At 31.0% G+C, this 16596-nt stretch overlaps 2 protein-coding genes across 3 annotated transcripts; one reads left to right on the top strand and one right to left on the bottom strand.

Annotated features, from left to right (window-relative positions):
• Positions 1–1581: 1581 nt before the first annotated feature.
• On the top strand, positions 1582–6442 carry LOC113862682 (E3 ubiquitin-protein ligase RFWD3). 2 transcript variants are annotated; one of them, XM_027495805.1, is made up of 13 exons: positions 1582–2108; positions 2249–2324; positions 2429–2518; positions 2604–2648; positions 2780–2860; positions 3085–3181; positions 3406–3464; positions 3886–3996; positions 4103–4242; positions 4322–4361; positions 4691–4753; positions 4826–5016; positions 5634–6442. In XM_027495805.1, exons 1-13 carry the CDS (start codon positions 1714–1716, stop codon positions 6109–6111), a joined length of 1866 nt encoding a protein of 621 aa, XP_027351606.1. In that variant the 5' UTR covers positions 1582–1713; the 3' UTR covers positions 6112–6442. The 2 variants fall into 2 exon arrangements, with proteins under 2 accessions (XP_027351606.1, XP_027351605.1); XM_027495804.1 differs by having other exon boundaries at positions 1624–2144; positions 5634–6431.
• A 2652-nt stretch (positions 6443–9094) lies between these two features.
• Positions 9095–11001, bottom strand: LOC113863582 (probable xyloglucan endotransglucosylase/hydrolase protein 32). Its single transcript, XM_027497215.1, has 4 exons — positions 10797–11001; positions 10593–10693; positions 10257–10474; positions 9095–9461 (listed from the first exon to the last, which is right to left on the bottom strand). Exons 1-4 carry the CDS (start codon positions 10990–10992, stop codon positions 9095–9097), a joined length of 882 nt encoding a protein of 293 aa, XP_027353016.1. The 5' UTR covers positions 10993–11001.
• Between the last annotated feature and the right edge of the window lie 5595 nt (positions 11002–16596).

The following is a 16596-nucleotide window of genomic DNA, read 5'->3' as shown; positions in this document are numbered from 1 at the left end:
GAGTTATAACTAATAAAATAGTTATAACTGAAAAGTTATAGTTTTAAAAGTAGTTTCATAAATTAAAATTATTTGATAAAATTAACTTTATATTAAAGAGTTAAGAATGACATGTAATGCTGTATTATAAAATATTAAAATTAAATAACTTATGATAATAAAATTAAAATTAAAATTATATAATATTCACCATAGAAACAGTTGTATATTAAAATATTAATGGTAATAATTTGTATAAATACACATTTGTCATTTTTAAAGTAAGAAACTTTAATATTGAATTAATTCACGTATTTTTAAAAATATTTAATTTGTTGTTATTTCTATTTTAACGTCATTTTACAAAATCAATTAAATTTTAATATTATTTGAACTTTAAATCTGAATACATTATATCAAAACTTTTAATAAAATAATATACTATGATCTAATTTGGATAAACATTTTAAAAAATTATTAAAAAAAATAATTTAAAAAATAAATATTTTTTTTATAAATTGAAAATAACATATTTAATTTTCATTTAATTTTTAAAAAGTTTAAATAAATAAATTATTTTCCAATTATGCACTCTTCTTTCAAGCTACTATTGTCCTCTCAGCTTCTCTTTTCTCCACACCGCTCACTCTGTGTGGCTCCTTCTGATTTTTTCATTGACGGTTATATATATCTAATAATTGCCTTCTGATCGAGTGATTTCGATTTGCAATTGACCAGTGCTCAATTCTATACAAAACACGCATAAAGTTATTGAAATATTTTTAAGTAACATTTAGTTTGGGTCAAATGCATATTACCATTCTAAAACATTTATTAATATTATTATTTATTAATCTAATCAACTAATAAAAAGGAACATTTTATATAAATCATTCAAACAAGTATAATAAATATATTAAAATATGAATAAATTCTTCCATAATCTTTCCGCATAATTTCTAAAAATCACTCTTTGTTAATTAATTTTAGTTTATTCAGTTTGTGTGTATACCATACATTACTACGCAACAAAGTTGGGAAATTTGTATGTTGTTACATAAAGTTTGAGAATGTGACTTTTCAATATATTCAAAAGAAGTAAATACTAGCTAGTGTTTTTAATAAAATAATTAAAAATATTATTTAATAGATTATAAATATATATTTTTAACATAATTTTAATATTAAAGTATAATATTTTATTTATTTATTGATTACTTAACCAAAAGGAAAAGAATTAATAAGACAATCTAAAAAAGGCTTTTATAGAAAATCATTTTCTTCAAAACTGATTTCCTTACACAACGTTAAAAAAGTGCATTAAATAGTTGTTTTTTCAAAAAATAACATTTCAATGTGTTCACATTTGAGCGTATTTAAAGAAATAATATTAAAAAGTGTCAAATTGAGAAATAAAACAATCTAACAAAAAAAACTCGAAAGAGTTTTGTTTTCAAATGAAAAAACCCCAACTAATATTTTAAGAAACTAATTGAAAAATCTTTCAAAATAATTAACATAATTTTATCATAATTTTTAATTTTTCAACTTGAAATTCTAACATCACTCAACCAGAAAACACCAATTAAATCACTGGAAAATCCAATAAGAAAAAGCACCCGGTCGGCGCGCCTTTGTCTTTCGTTTCCCTGGCGACCCTTAAACGGTCGCTCTTTGCGTGTCGTTTAAGACCAATGAACTCACTTGGCCTCTTTCCTCCATTTACTCGCTGTGATGGAGAATCCGTCTGAATTGCACCACCACGACGAAAACGATATTGCAGCTGCAGAATATGGAGTCGCCGATGAGGAAGAAAATGACGATGAAGAAGACGAGGATGAAGACGATGAAGAATACGTCCCCGCTGCGTGGTCTTCTAGGGTTTCTCACTACGCTTCTCATAGCCCTATCACAAACGAAGTAATTGTCATCGCCGATGAATCGCAGAATAGCGTGGAAGAGGAGAGAAACAAACGGCGCAGAACCGAAGGAGGCGAGGCTTCTTGTTCTTTCGCAAGTGGTAGCAGCGACGGTAGCCAAGGGAATGAGTGGAACCGCACCGACATTGATGGCCTCATTTGCCCTATTTGCATGGACGTTTGGACCAATGACGGCGAACATCACATCTGGTTCTACTTCAAACCCCTTACCCTAAATTACAGTGTGTATGTTTGATTGGATATGCTTATAATGAAATTGTTGTTGTTGAGTGTATGTGAACAATGTGGTGATTAAATTTATTTGGATTTTTTGGGATGAATGAGTTCAGTTGTCTTCCTTGTGGACACATATATGGCATGTCATGTATCAACAAATGGCTTCAACAGAGAAGAAACTCGGGGAAGGTAAATTCTACACTGTGGCTGGTTGAAAGATACTTTCAGGAATTGGTGTGCAGAGAAATGGCCTTTGACATTCTTCATTCCTTTTTTTTCTTTTCCCGTTCTAGTGTCCTCAATGTAATAGGAAATGTTCGTTGAACGATGTGAGGAAACTCTATGCTTCCCGAGTAGTTGCCGTTGATGAAGAATCTCAGAAGGTTGGGTCCAGTTTATGTGCATTTGCAATGTCAGAAGAAACTTTTAAGGAAGAGTTTTGCTTGATTGCTATGTTTCTGTTTGCAGAGAATTCGTGGCCTCGAGGCCAAATGTGTTGCCCTTGAAAGTGAGGTAGGAAGGATGCTATTGAAGAATTTTTTTTGCTTGATGCATATATTTTTACTTTGGTTCAATTTTCCTGGAAAATGAGGCTATATTTCTATTATTCTTGGTTAAGAACATTTTCTCAATTATTTTCTCAGGGCAGTGATTGGCACAAGAAAGAAGCCAGATGGCAGAAAACAGAAGCTGCATTGCGTGCCCAAGTTCAAAAGCTTACAGAGGTATCCCGTATGCATTAATGTTTACAAAGTTACAAACCATTTAACATTTTCAATTGTGTGTTACTCAGTAACCATGTTGCCTAAATAATTGAGATATTTGCTTGAGGAGCATAGTGGACAGAAGTTTAAGCAGTACAAATCTGTACAAAGATTTGGCAAATCATATAAATCATATAAGCCTTTTTGATGTATGGTTTTAAATTTGTAATAAATTGGTCTTGTAGAGAAACACTTATTTGGAGCAGCTGCTACTAGATATGCAGAGCAGGCAATCTGATTTGATAAATGGCAATGGAAACTCTCAATGGAGATGTGAATCTGGTAATCATCCTTTCAGCTCTCAAATGAGATGACAGATCTCTGCCTCGTAATATTTATCTCCTGCACCTCCAATTCCCAGCCCACCTTCTTTCTACAGCAATGACAAAGCATTTTTCAACAATACAAAAATTGAAGTTAATTTCATTGTTTGTTTATTTATTTTTTCCTTTTCTTACTAATTTGTATGTTTGAGCACATTTTCTTTTGCTGAATGTAACTTGTAGAACACAACTTTGGCCCAAATCACCATGGAGGGGGATCCTTTCGCAATTTTGAATTGCAGGTATGTCATTCTCTCACTCTCCCTCCTCTTCTTTTACAGCTCCATGTATTGTATCAACAGAAGGATAGTGTTTTTGAGTTACACTTTGATCTCTTGGTAGTTTCGTACTTTCCCAGTTTACCTCCTAAATCTTTTTTGTATCACTAAACCTATAAAGTTTCTGTTAATGTGAAAAATGCTATTACCATGGTTAAAACTGCGGCTAATAAGCCTAAAACCATTGCTAAATTCGGCAAAGTTTACAGTTTTCACTTTAAACCAAATTTCAGGTTCTAAAAATGTTTATGAGAGTAAGTTGGGAATATGTGAAACTATTAGAGGGTAACATGTGATATGCTGTAATTTTTTTTCCTTTTTATCCTATGACCTCTCTTATTTTGATAACTTGAATTTTATTTACTTAGTTGTTTATCCTTTTTAGAAAGTGTTTCATCTGGACGGTGCACGTGTATTTGATATGGACATTTCTAATCAAATTTTGTTAGTTGCACAAAAGCCAAAGGCGATCGGTGGAATACATTTGCTAACTAAAGTAAGATTCATCAATTTGAAATATTTGTGTATACATATGTGGATTTAGTTTCTCTTTATACAAAGAAGGATTTCCAATTAACCTTAATGTAAACCTGGCTTTTTAGATGAGCTTGATATCTCCGTTTGAGATGCAAGATATCTTACTGCCCTCCGGTACAAATGGTGTTAAAGACCTACATATTTCTCCTTCTAATAGTGGCTTGGCCCTCTATGCTTCATTTGGGAAGAAATTATCAGTGGTCAGGTATAGTTGCATTAGAAATACTACTTGTTTTGTCTGAAATTGTAAAACCTGGTCATTAATGTATTTCCTTGTGTTGCAGCTTGGACAGTAGCAACCCTGTTATCAATTATGATCTACAGGTAGAAGTTTGATTAATTATTTTGATTTAGGAAATTAGTATTAATAAAGCTGTGGCCAATAGTTTATAGTCTCTGTTTTGTGATTTTCTAGAGTAGTATTGCTCGTATATTTAACTTTTGTTATTGTTAAAGAAAGGAAGAAAGGAGAGAAATCACGTACAAAAAAAAAATGCTCCAAACTTGTTATAGAAATAGATACTCAGTAATTTTTCCCATGTCTTTTTTCCTCTGTTGCACTAATTTTATTGCTTAAAGCTTGCATTCTGTCACAAGATAGAGTATACCAGTCCCTGTTTGGTATTTGTAACCTTGCTAGAATTGTATTCCAGGATCCAGCATGGTCTTGTTCGTGGGATCTCAACAGTTCACATTACATATATGCTGGACTACAGGTCAGCAACTTGGCTTTGTATTTATTGGATGTCAGAACTTCAAATGCTAATCTTCACATAACATTCTTGCAGAATGGTTCTGTCTTGGTGTTTGATATGCGCCAAACTGCAGGGCCCATGAAATGTTTAGTTGGGTTGACTAACAACCCTGTTCATACTGTACAATCTCTTGCACAAACTTCGGGTTTTCCTTCTGGTGTTAAAACCATCCTTTCTGCATCTGCCATTGGCATTTGTCAGTGGAATGTTGATTCTGAAGAACGGTAGGTTGTTTACAATTTATGAATCTAGACACACACATGCATAATTTCACTGTCATTGCCTTGTAAATATTATATAAAACTTTTACTGGCCGACACTATCCAGTTAAAATTGTAATCGTTGAATTTTGATGGACAATTATATTTTTTATTCCCATTTTCCTTCTACAGTTTGTCTGGGGCTACATTTGTGTATAATTAGAACCGTTTTCCAAAATATGCTGACATGGAATAAATAATTGCACATTTTTTGACATTTGGTCATCTTTGTACCTTTCCTCTGTTTTACTTTGTTCCTGCTATTTTTTCAGTTTGTACGATAATGTAGAATGTATCCTGATTTTGTAACTTATATTCTCAAAATCTTTTGATTGTTTCGTGGGTTAATGTCTCATTTCTTTTGCCTTTTGGAAAGTCACTATTACATAATGATAAATTAAATTATTTGTTAAATTTGGACGAACTGCTGAATATTTCACCGCATTTTATACGATAGTATAGGATGGATTGTTCCTATTTTCTTCTGCATAATTTAAATTTGATTAGGAGCGATTCTCAAAACAATCATGTGGAAAATGTTTAATTTGCTCCCCTAATGCTTTATTTTCTTAAACATGAAGGCCACTTATGGTTCCTGAAACTGATAATCAAGGAGTTTGTATATCCCTTGCCTATTGTCCCAGCAGCGATGACATTGTTGGTTCTTACCGTCCAAAATTTGACATGTCCATGGATGTGCCTCTATCTCAACCATCGCCCACTCCATATACTACTGGACAAGTGGTGCAGGGCTCTCATGTCTTGTTCAATGGAATGGGAAGTCATCGTTTCCAAAAGGTGGGTTCCTCATATGCCAATGTAAATAAAATTCGACTACCAAAATGTGTAATTATAGACATAGAGAATCAGAGTAGATTTTTTGCATCTGGGGATGAAGTTACATGTGATTTGGTCTTGCATGAGTTGCCTTCTTTTAGAGTTCTTCAGCAATTCAAGATGCCAGCTCAGGCCCGTGATCTTAGGTACTCACCTAGCCGTGGAATACTTGGTTGTTTAAGTGAGAATACATTGCAGCTCTTCAAAGCCAAACTCTCGTGAGGAAGGTAATTCTATATTTACTTATTGCATCACTGTAACATATCTTTCAAGAAAAAAGGGGGTTCATTGAAGTTGAGTTTTTTTGTTCTAAATTATTTTACTTAGAATTTCATCTGTTCCTACATCAGTTGAGATATTATTTCTCTGCCCCAAAGCCTATGAATGCTTTGTTTTTCTTTAATTATTTTGCGGGGGAATTTCATTTCGTAATTTGTTATATTTTCCTAGAGCAGTGATATTGATATGGATATTCTGTGACAATAGTGAGACATACATTCTCATTCTCATTAAGGACAAAGTATGAATACATGAATGTTACTCAAGTTAGATGCAATAAAAAACTACTAATTCATTTAAGATTTGATTTTGATTTAAAAGTAAAAATGTGTATGGTCATCTAATTATATTAACATGCTTTTAGAAGTCAGTGTAATAATTTTTAAAAAGGATAGGATCTATTGATTATTTGAGAAGTGGAAATTGAAAATAAACTTGTACAAAATTTTCGTGTTAAAACAAATTTTCTTATAGCAGTGGCTAAGGAAATAAAAACAGAAAATATTTATTATTTTGAAAGAACTATTTAATGCTGTTATTAAAATCATTTGTTTATATATTAAATATTTATAAGGATACTAGTTAAAGAAACAAAATAAATAATTTTTTTAAAATGAAAGTATTTATTTAAAACGTTACTTGATGTTTTTGAATGTAATTAAAAGTAACGGAGTTTCTTTTGTTTATTCTAAATCATACGTATTGTCTAGAGAAGACAGTTCCGCACGAGGTTAGGTTGTACCGTAAGCGATAAAGTTTTTTCTATGCTCTTCCTTTGCTATTTAGTATTTTCTTTTTATTTTTTATCCAATGCTTTTAGAGAACTGATTAGCATATTGCTAAATACAAAGTAGCCCCAGGAAATCGTAATTAATAATGTATTTCATGTGGGTAGTTTTTTGCATTGAAGAAATAATCAAGTCTTTGTTAATATCTCGGTTTTTCATCAAATTTCGCTTAAATACGATCTAAGTGTTGGTAAAACAAATTTCTTAAGAAAGAAAAATGACAATTGCAATTATTTTCCTCAAATGGGGAATAACAGCTTTATTTGTTGTATTCAATTAGCCAAAGGCGGATATGATGCAGTTGCGTTCCCGAAGACGCCTAGAAAAAAGTGGTTTGTGTTGTCCTTTATAATCCTTATCTAATTATATGTTCTACTTAACCGTTGATTTACATGGGATAAAGGATTCTTTAGGAAAATGCTGTCCTTGGTGCATTATGATACGTTGGGACCAATATTATATTCGTAACTATTCAATTAAAACATCTCACACCGAGCAACTAATCCTTAAAAACAAATGCCAAATGCAGAAAAAGGAGTAGAGGTTTATGATTCAACAATGCCTAAAAGTCTCGTTTGGAAAAACATTCCATCATTGTCAGTCTCTTGAGGGTTTAAAAGCTCTACACCAACGACCTCCTTTGTTTGATCTCGGCATTATGGCCCTCCACTTTATGCATCGTTATTGTCTTTTCGTGCATCTTCAACAAGCAATCATACTTGATTATTTGGAGGAAGAGTAATATTTTCCAAATTTTTAGAATGCCAGTAGATTCTAAATTTTTTTTCTCGACAGTAGATTGCGATTTCAACGTTTGCTTTGTTTCAATCTTGATGCCTTCGTTTATGACCTGGACTGCTTGGACACAACACCCACGTATGATTGGAATAATTTCAGTACTCGCTTTACTAGTTTACAAGAAGTTAAGAAAAGTACATATTTTATTCAATACAATAGAGAAAAATTACATTTGTACAGAATACCTTTTAAATACTTTCTTTAATATATTTATGAATTCTATTGTCTTGCAACTTCAAATGAAAATATTTAAGATTATAAATATTTTAACAAAGAAAACTTGTAAAAAGTAATTTTTATGGAAAAAAAATCCTTGAAAAAAGGAGCTTTTAAAATCATAAAAGCATTAAATAATTTTAAATTTAATTTTCTTACTTTAATTTTAAATTTGAAGCAATTTTTATATGCTATAAAAATTTGGATAGAAATTGCTTAAAGATATATTCGGATGTATGGAAATTAAGGGGTAAGGGAGAAAGTGCAAGAAATTTAATAATTTTCTTAGTTTGGATGAGAGCAAGGAGGGAGATTTTTTTTTTTTTTCTTATATGTCCCACCACAAAAAAATACCCCCAAATCCTAAATAAACGCGACTTGAGGGAGGGGAGGACCAAAGGACAGAGATTTTTTTATTTTTATTAAAAAATTAAAAAAATATAAAATGGTTATATTAACTTAACAATGGTAATGATATTATTTATACATAAAATGTTTTTTTTATATGATTTACATAGTCTCATTATTTTTCTCTTCTTTTTAAGTTTCTTTCCGCCCACAATGGTCCACAACTTTTACATAATTATTATGAGATCTATTTACATGCAACCAACTTATCCCTGGTGGTAATAAACAAGTAAGTCTTGGAGCATAACACATTTACCCCTCTCCCCAAAACACACACAGGTTCTCGTTTTCATCATTAAAATGACAACAACAATATTAAATGAAGAGTATGATTAAAATATTCGCACTCAATGGTGCCACATTCACCGACCCATACAAATTGGCCACTTTGCTTTTCATAGGACATTGATATTATTCCCTTCTCTCGCTCCTCCATTATCTTTGTTTTTCTTTGTCTACACCAAAAGGAATATAAATAACCCAAAAAAGAAAAAGAAAAAGAAAAAAACCACACAATCTTCCAAATTTTCTCGTGTCTTGAGAGCCTTGGATGGCAACCCCGTACACTTTGCATAATGTAACTGCCAACGGAGGGGCCCAATCTCAAGTGACCCCCATAATGTAAATGAAACTTTGTGAAAGGAAAAAACAAAACAAATCACAAGAGAACAGTGTTTTTTAGACCAAAAAGCTATTTCCCCAATTGGCCAATTTTTTTAACCCCAACACTCAGGTGTTACTCTGTGATCTCTTTTTGGGTCTTGACAATAGTTATAAACCATGTGGTATCTTTGCACCCATCTCATGGCCCTATGTTGTTGTCTAGTCAACCCACCAGACTTGTATGGTGAGGCTGAGACTGGGTGGCACCAACGAGGGGCATAGGCTGAACAACCACTGGCTTTGAATTTGCTATACTTTGCTACAAAAGGTTGATACTTGTAATCAGCTTTGTACTTTCCATCTTCAGTAGCCCATGATGATGCATCCCATATTGAACCATATACCCACATTGGCCTCTGAGGAAATGTTGCACCACTCTTCCTCGGGTACCTCCTTATGGGCACATCATCTACGAGGAATCTGGCACATTATTCAATGTCAGTATTAAAAAAACAATTTTTTAAAATTATAATATTTAATATTGTTAATACATATAATTCTGTAATATTACATAATATTTAGTAACTTTTTTATTATGTGTTTTTAGACCCGCGTTAAAAAATAATAATTTTATAATTACAGGTATCCAAGTGGCCATGAAAATAACTAGTCGGTCAATAAACTAATGTTACTTTTAACTTTTCATTAGTGTTGGGTGCTATGAGATTTTGTTTACCCCACACTTCAATGCTTATGTTTTTTGTGCCATTCATGTGACCTTGATTCTATATTTCTACATGATTTATTAATCCTGACAAATCCCTATCTGCTTTCTTCATTAATTTCAGGGAAAACAAATTTCTTTTCCTTTCTTCTTCTAAAATCTCAATCTATAGTTATATTATTTTTACACATATTTTCATTTATATTTCTTATCACATCAGTCGTCTTATCTTACACTGTTTGTCACTTCTTATCTCTTTTCTACTTATTGAAATAATTATAGAAAAAGTTATAAGAATAAAATTTCTTTATCAATCAGTGTGCCTAAACTGTGATTGCAGTTAATTAGAACCAATCAAAACAGTGCCACATACACCGAATCCAAGCTTACACTGTAGATTCTCTATTTCTCTTTATCTCTCCTACTACTTCAGCAGAAAAGGAAGTAGTGCCTACCTTGTCTACCATTCTCTTTTGGACTAGTACTGAAAATCTAAGCATTCAATTTCACACACAAACTCAAAAATACATTTATAATGTTTAGTGACTTACATTATTTCCTTAGGACTCCACAGTATAGCATAGTGATGAAAATCTTTGGTAGGATCAAACCATAGATGGAACTTCATCTCTCTACCTATAATTTTGCCATCTCCACTCCCTCTTATATAAATATTAGTCTGCAAAGTATAAGGCTTTCCAAATGTAGTCCCAAGAAACTCAATATCCACTTCATCATGGAAACCAGGATGTGCTTCATTGTTTGAAAGCTGCCATTAATCAAATCATTATAATTACTAATATAAATTCATAAGCTTAATACTATGTGTAAGCTTCTAACCAACCAAACTCATTCTTTTATCATATGATTGTGTGGCCATATCTTACATAGAAAGCAGTTATAACTCCAGCAGTATAGCCCGGTTGGACCTTAATGGAAGCACCAAAGTACCCGGATCGAAATGGTCGTAGTGACTTGAAGCCACTTCCTGTTTTACCATAAACAAAGCAGTGGAAAGTGCATTGAACTTCTATGATATGCACCAGAAAGAGAGATAATTCAAAATGTAGTGAAAGTGATTAGATTCATACCTGAGGTTCTATCAAGCCATATTGTTAATGCATTTTGATCTAGTCTTTGGTGCTGAGGTCCCCAAAGGTTTCTAAATCCCTTGTAAAAACTCATGGACTTGAATTTGGAACTAGGCCAGTAGCCAGGTGAAGGTGGCCAGTAGGCATTGCTTGAAGGGGCCATCAAGATTAAAATAGCAAAGAGAAAGAGAGCCATGAAGAAAAGTGAGTTAAAGTTTTAGCAGAAAGGAGAATGATTCTGTTGTGTATAAATGCAAAGTGTGAGAGAGAGAAACTGTGGGAAAGTGTTCAGTGTAAGGGCATATGGAAGAAGAGTATGGTAGTCAGTCTGATATAAATAAGAAAATTAGCGGGTCCCCAATATAGAATTAATGGTGGAATTATGAAGGGATTGGATTAATTAAACTATAGTTGAAAACTTATGTAATGTTGTTTAGGTTTGATTATTAATTAAAATTAAAATTTTATTTTAATAAAATATTTGTATTTCAAATATTCTAGTTATAAATAAAATTTTAATTTTGATTTATAAACAGTATATCAGTACTTGAAAAATTACACATAAGTTTTGTTTTAATTATTTACAAATGATTACAGGCGAATGGGAGATATTTAATTGTTGGATACATTCAATTACCCAATGCATGCATTTGAATAGGCACTAAGGTTATTGTCATTTTCTTTTTTCCCATTATTACAACCACTTACTTTTTTCCCTTCACCTCTTTATGACTACACAGAACATGTTAGCTTGGTTGGAAAGCTTAAAACATATGATGGGATGCAGAAGGGGGGGGGGGGGGGGTAGATGGATGAGCCTTAAATGTGCCTCTTTATGTTGTGTCGCATGGCTTTCTGATTCCAACTAGAACCTAGGCTTGTGTCTGTAAGTTTTTCATCTTCATTGAAGGCTACAGGTATTTTGGTCTGAGCACTGAAAGCAATAGCTGTATTAACCACATTGTTTGGTGCTTTTCACCATACCATTTTCCCTTTCCATTGTGTCAGTTACCACTCAGTCAAGCATAACATGCTGGTAAAGGCCAAAATAAGCCAATGAATGAAATGATAAAACAAATAAAAAGTTAAAACAAAAGGAAATGTGGGACAGATTCTAATATGGTCAATTCTCATGAATCAAAGTGAGTACGGTGTGTTTGAGCCTGTGAACTTCATCAATGGAGTGGTGGGTCAAGAACTATCCATTAATGGAGCCCAAAGCTTGATTTGATTAGTAGAGGGGGCACACGCATGATTGATTGACACGTAGATTAATCCTTCCTAGTGATGGAAGAATGAATGGCTTGTAATCTTGATACGTTTGATCAATCAAGAAAATGAGTGCACAAAGATTGCAACCCAACCACATTTTTGGTATAAAAAACCTTTCAGAATAAAACGTTTAATGTTCATCGTTTGGAGATGCTACGAGATTAATTGCTCTTTTTCTTTTTACTAAAAAACAAAACGTAACGCAGGTATATATACTCACTATTTTGCTAGTAATAACCTGTGAAACTTGTTCAACTATAAATGCGTAACCCCAAAAATGCAAATAACTAGATTAAGAGGAAGATTATGATTTATGAGCCAATTTGAATATTCAAAATAAAATGATCATATTAAAACAAGCTCACGAAGTTAAGGCATATTATATTAAAAAATATTACAAAATTTCATCATTCTATCTAAGATGAAATTAATTATTTTATAGGATAACTTAGACAATATTTTTGTTGAGCTGCGTTTTTTTCATTTTTTGTCTGCTTATGGAAGTAGAAGGTTCGAACCCTCTTTCCAAATTGATCTTATGGATCAGTGCCCCATGAATATAACAATACGTAGAGTATTTAAGTCTGAGGTGTCAAAGTACATGAAGTTAAGGCATGGTTCCCCGGAAGCAAACCACAAAATCACTAGACACGGGAAGCATTATTATTGAGCTCTAGCCACATACATACACACACCGCTTGAGCAACTCGTAGAAATAATACCCCACTAATAGAGTCGCAAGTAACATAATGTTCAGCATCAAATGAAGCAAATAATTAATGTGCTAAGAAAAATATGCTTAATAGGAACTTGTGCACCCTGAATTTTCAATTACAACTTGCAAGAGCTTCTTTTCTTGACCTATATGTGTAGACAAATTTAGACGATTGGGGTATGCACTATTGTGTCGGTCACACACATATGGAGGAGGGTTGGGAGCATGGTGGGGATATTGGTAGGACCACCTTAGCCGACAAATTAAAAAACTCACAAAAGGGTTGAATTGAATTGGTTGTTCTTCTGCTATGGACTTTTGATGCATTGTTTCGCTGACAATTGAGGCCTTGTGCATAGTATCACCACTCATAAGTTACTTGTGCATGATCTTGTATTAGACATGTTATAGGGGATGAATCATTTGTGTTACAATCAATGATCAGAAGTTTTCTTATGAAATTGGTAGTCCCAGTGTGGATGCTTTCGCCTTTGTTTCCACTTCGCGTACATAGGCTTTCTTATAGTCACACAACCCTATTACCACTGGGTTTCTAAATTAAATATGTACAAAGGTGCAGCCATTTGCTTTTGCCCTGAATATATATAAACTTTATGTTCGTATGTATGCTCGCATGAATAGCATAATCAATTGAGTTTTTAGTTAATACTATAAATAAAAAAAATATAACGCTATTTACGTTACATTAGTCTCCATATAAAGTTTTTGTCCAGTTTAAATATATACTTTCTTTCTGGGAAATTTAACGTATCATCTTTAGGATTTTACATTTTATATCGTTAATTAGAAAAAATATATAAACTAAAAATTTAAAAGATTAAAATACAAAGTATTTCCCGATGCTATATTCTCTATACTTTAGGATATAACGTCTTTCATTGTAATTTTTCAATAATTTATGCACGTAGCACACAGTTCTTACAGTACAGTATATTTTATAAGATTAATTTAACTTTGAAATGGTAAATTCTAGTTGATCTAGGTGAGAAAATGATCGCTTGCAGCACTACCGAATCTTCAAATAAAGATATGGAACATGTCTTTTTCAGTTTTTTTTATGCTTGTCTTTTTCAAATTTATTGAAGTAATTTATATTATTTTAAATTGTTGCACTAACGTACAGGTAACAGCTACTAGAAAACATCCAATTTTACAAGCTTACACAGACGATTATAGACATATATTCATAATCTTTATGTACAAGTATGTTTAAGTAAAGAGGAGTTGAATTAAATCACAACTAAGCTTTATTACTCATAAAAAAATAGTAAATTACTTTCGCATTTCTACATATTGTGTTTATCACATAAACTTCCGTATATACAGCAAAAAAACTTCCCCTTTATTATGAAATTTTATACAAATGTGATTTGATGCATTCACTTTAATTATTATTTTTAATGCTTAACCATTTATAGGTTAAAACTTTTTCATACTTATATTTTTGTGAGATTTATGAATTTTACTAAGCGGTACAATCCTTAACACATGCTAAGAAATCAACATTTATTGTCTTCAAGTAAATAATTATCTAACTTAAAAAATAAAGTATCAAATATTTCCCATTTTTAAAATAATAAAGTTTTTATTTTTACTTTTTCAGGTTAATAATTTATTTTAATTCCCTTAATTAACAAAATATTCTTTCTATTTCTAGGTGAACTGGACTGGAGTAAAAGTCTAAAACCTTTAAAAGTCAACTGCAGTTGCGTAACTTATTGAAGATAATAGTGGCCAATTTCCTAGACAGGGTCACAGGAGGTGATAAGAATAGTGCAATCTTGTTGCACTGATTTAGCACTTATGAATACGTAGCGTTTCAAACGATTGCAAAACTCAAATTTGGTCTTATTCTAATTACCACTTACCACACACATTAACAGATATAGAATGGACACGGTAGATTCGTAGTCACCTTGGCTTGGAGAACCATGACAGCATGCTTCGCCTATAGTGTTTTCAAATCGTATTTATAAAAAATATTTTATTAAAAAAGATCAATTTTATGTTAATAATCTTTCAATTATCAATTAAAAGATATTCTTAATATATTTAAAATATGAAGAAGTAATTAGTATTAACATCCATCGAGTATCTAAACTCTAAAGAAGATGTTGTCTAATAGAAAAAAAAAATGTTGTCTACGATTCAAAATCATTCGTATTAATAAATAAAAAAATATTAAAAATTCATACCAATAATTAGTAATAATATATATATATAAACTTGTATAGCACGAAATTTGTTTGTTGCCGTCTGAAAAAGTAGAATTTCACTCCAATTAACGTAGTCCACAATTCCAAGGTCCTCTACTAACTTAAATCTTCAAAAAATTGATAAAAGTTAACATATTATAAATTAGTATTAAAATAATTTTAAATATAAAAAAAATATGTATACTATAACATTTAGGCTTTTTACTGTAATATTGTAATTACTTTTAATTTTACCCACTTGCAATTTTAATTTTCAAAATGTTCTATACTAATAAATCGGTTTATTTTTAAAAAATAGGAATGAGTATTAGTAATTTTCAAACCAACATCCCATGTACTTAATTGATTTTCAACCATTTTCAATACCGACTTTAGTTTATTATTTTGTTTTATTATTAGTTTAAAACTAAATATATAATATTTAATTTAATAATATTATATATTAAATGAATAAACATATAATTATATGAATTATTTATAGTAACATATTAATGATAAATAATATTTATGTATTGTTAAAATATTTTACAAATATTCAAATTGTGTAAATTAATTTATTTCAACATGTTTATGTAATTTGTTAATTTTTTTGTAATGTTAATGGATATTAATATTCTTTATATATTATTAAAATACTTTAATTAATCTACTTGTTAAAATATCAATGATAAAAAAATAAAATTAAAGTAATAAAGTTTAAAATATCACATTGCCTAAAAATAAAGTTGTTTTTTAAATAATAATATTTATTCATGAAGCTCCATAACATATATACATAGCAGTTTTAAATTGTATGTAAATATTTGTTATTATAATTGATTCACTAATTTATCGTTAAGTTTTTTTAGTGAGTCCTCATTGTCATAAAACCAATATATAAAAATGGATTAATACAAAAAAATTAAAATAATAGATACTTTTAAGTAGTCTGTGCGTGGACTAATACATTTCTATATTTTGTTTTATTTTATTTTAGAAAATACTGAACACACAAAATAATTTATATATTTTATTTTATTTTATCTTAATTCATTTATCAAATGATATCCAATAATTTGCTAAATACCGACAATAGACTAATAGTGATGTATTAGAAAAAAAAAAAAACAATTTCATCACAATTCTATGGTGAAGTATTTATTCTTTTAAAAAAATTGTGCAAGTGACTTTTTCATTATCAAATCTGCTTTATTAAAATTAATTAATACTAAAATTTGGTCACATTTACATTTATTATTATTTTGCCTTCGACATGTCACCTAACTATTATAACACCCACATGTTGTGGTGGTACTTAGTCATGTAACAAACGTAGAAGACAAAAACCAGATCTTTTATCTTACTATAAATGGGTCTTGCGTACAATAATTGGTTAGTGTCAAATGATGCTTATACACTTGTGACCAAACTCATTTATAAATTAGCCAGACACAAAAGAGGGGCACACAATGTTTGAGTTTTGTGCCACTTTAAATATCATGTGTTTCTGAAATGCATGTTTTTTTTTATGAGTACTGTTGTTGCCCTCATGCATATCTATCTTCCTCTAACAGGAAAGCTAATCGGATGCAAATTT

Source organism: Abrus precatorius, unplaced genomic scaffold, assembly GCF_003935025.1.
Source record: "Abrus precatorius isolate BTA unplaced genomic scaffold, Abrus_2018 Scaffold3, whole genome shotgun sequence".
Taxonomy (NCBI): Eukaryota; Viridiplantae; Streptophyta; class Magnoliopsida; order Fabales; family Fabaceae; genus Abrus; species Abrus precatorius.
Note: the sequence above shows the minus strand (reverse complement) of the source record. Positions and strands in the feature narration are given on the sequence as shown.

What these genes read in the sequence shown, in the direction of transcription:
- LOC113862682 (XM_027495804.1), top strand. Translation starts at nt 1,714, where the DNA reads ATGGAGAATCCGTCTGAATTGCACCACCACGACGAAAACGATATTGCA. An exon ending in GTGTTGCCCTTGAAAGTGAG is followed by an intron (nt 2,649 to 2,779) that starts GTAGGAAGGATG and finishes TTATTTTCTCAG; the next exon opens with GGCAGTGATTGGCACAAGAA. An exon ending in TTATCAATTATGATCTACAG is followed by an intron (nt 4,362 to 4,690) that starts GTAGAAGTTTGA and finishes ATTGTATTCCAG; the next exon opens with GATCCAGCATGGTCTTGTTC.
- LOC113863582 (XM_027497215.1), bottom strand. Translation starts at nt 10,992, where the DNA reads ATGGCTCTCTTTCTCTTTGCTATTTTAATCTTGATGGCCCCTTCAAGC. An exon ending in ATGGCTTGATAGAACCTCAG is followed by an intron (nt 10,694 to 10,796) that starts GTATGAATCTAA and finishes ATGGTAAAACAG; the next exon opens with GAAGTGGCTTCAAGTCACTA. An exon ending in TGGAGTCCTAAGGAAATAAT is followed by an intron (nt 9,462 to 10,256) that starts GTAAGTCACTAA and finishes ATAATGTGCCAG; the next exon opens with ATTCCTCGTAGATGATGTGC.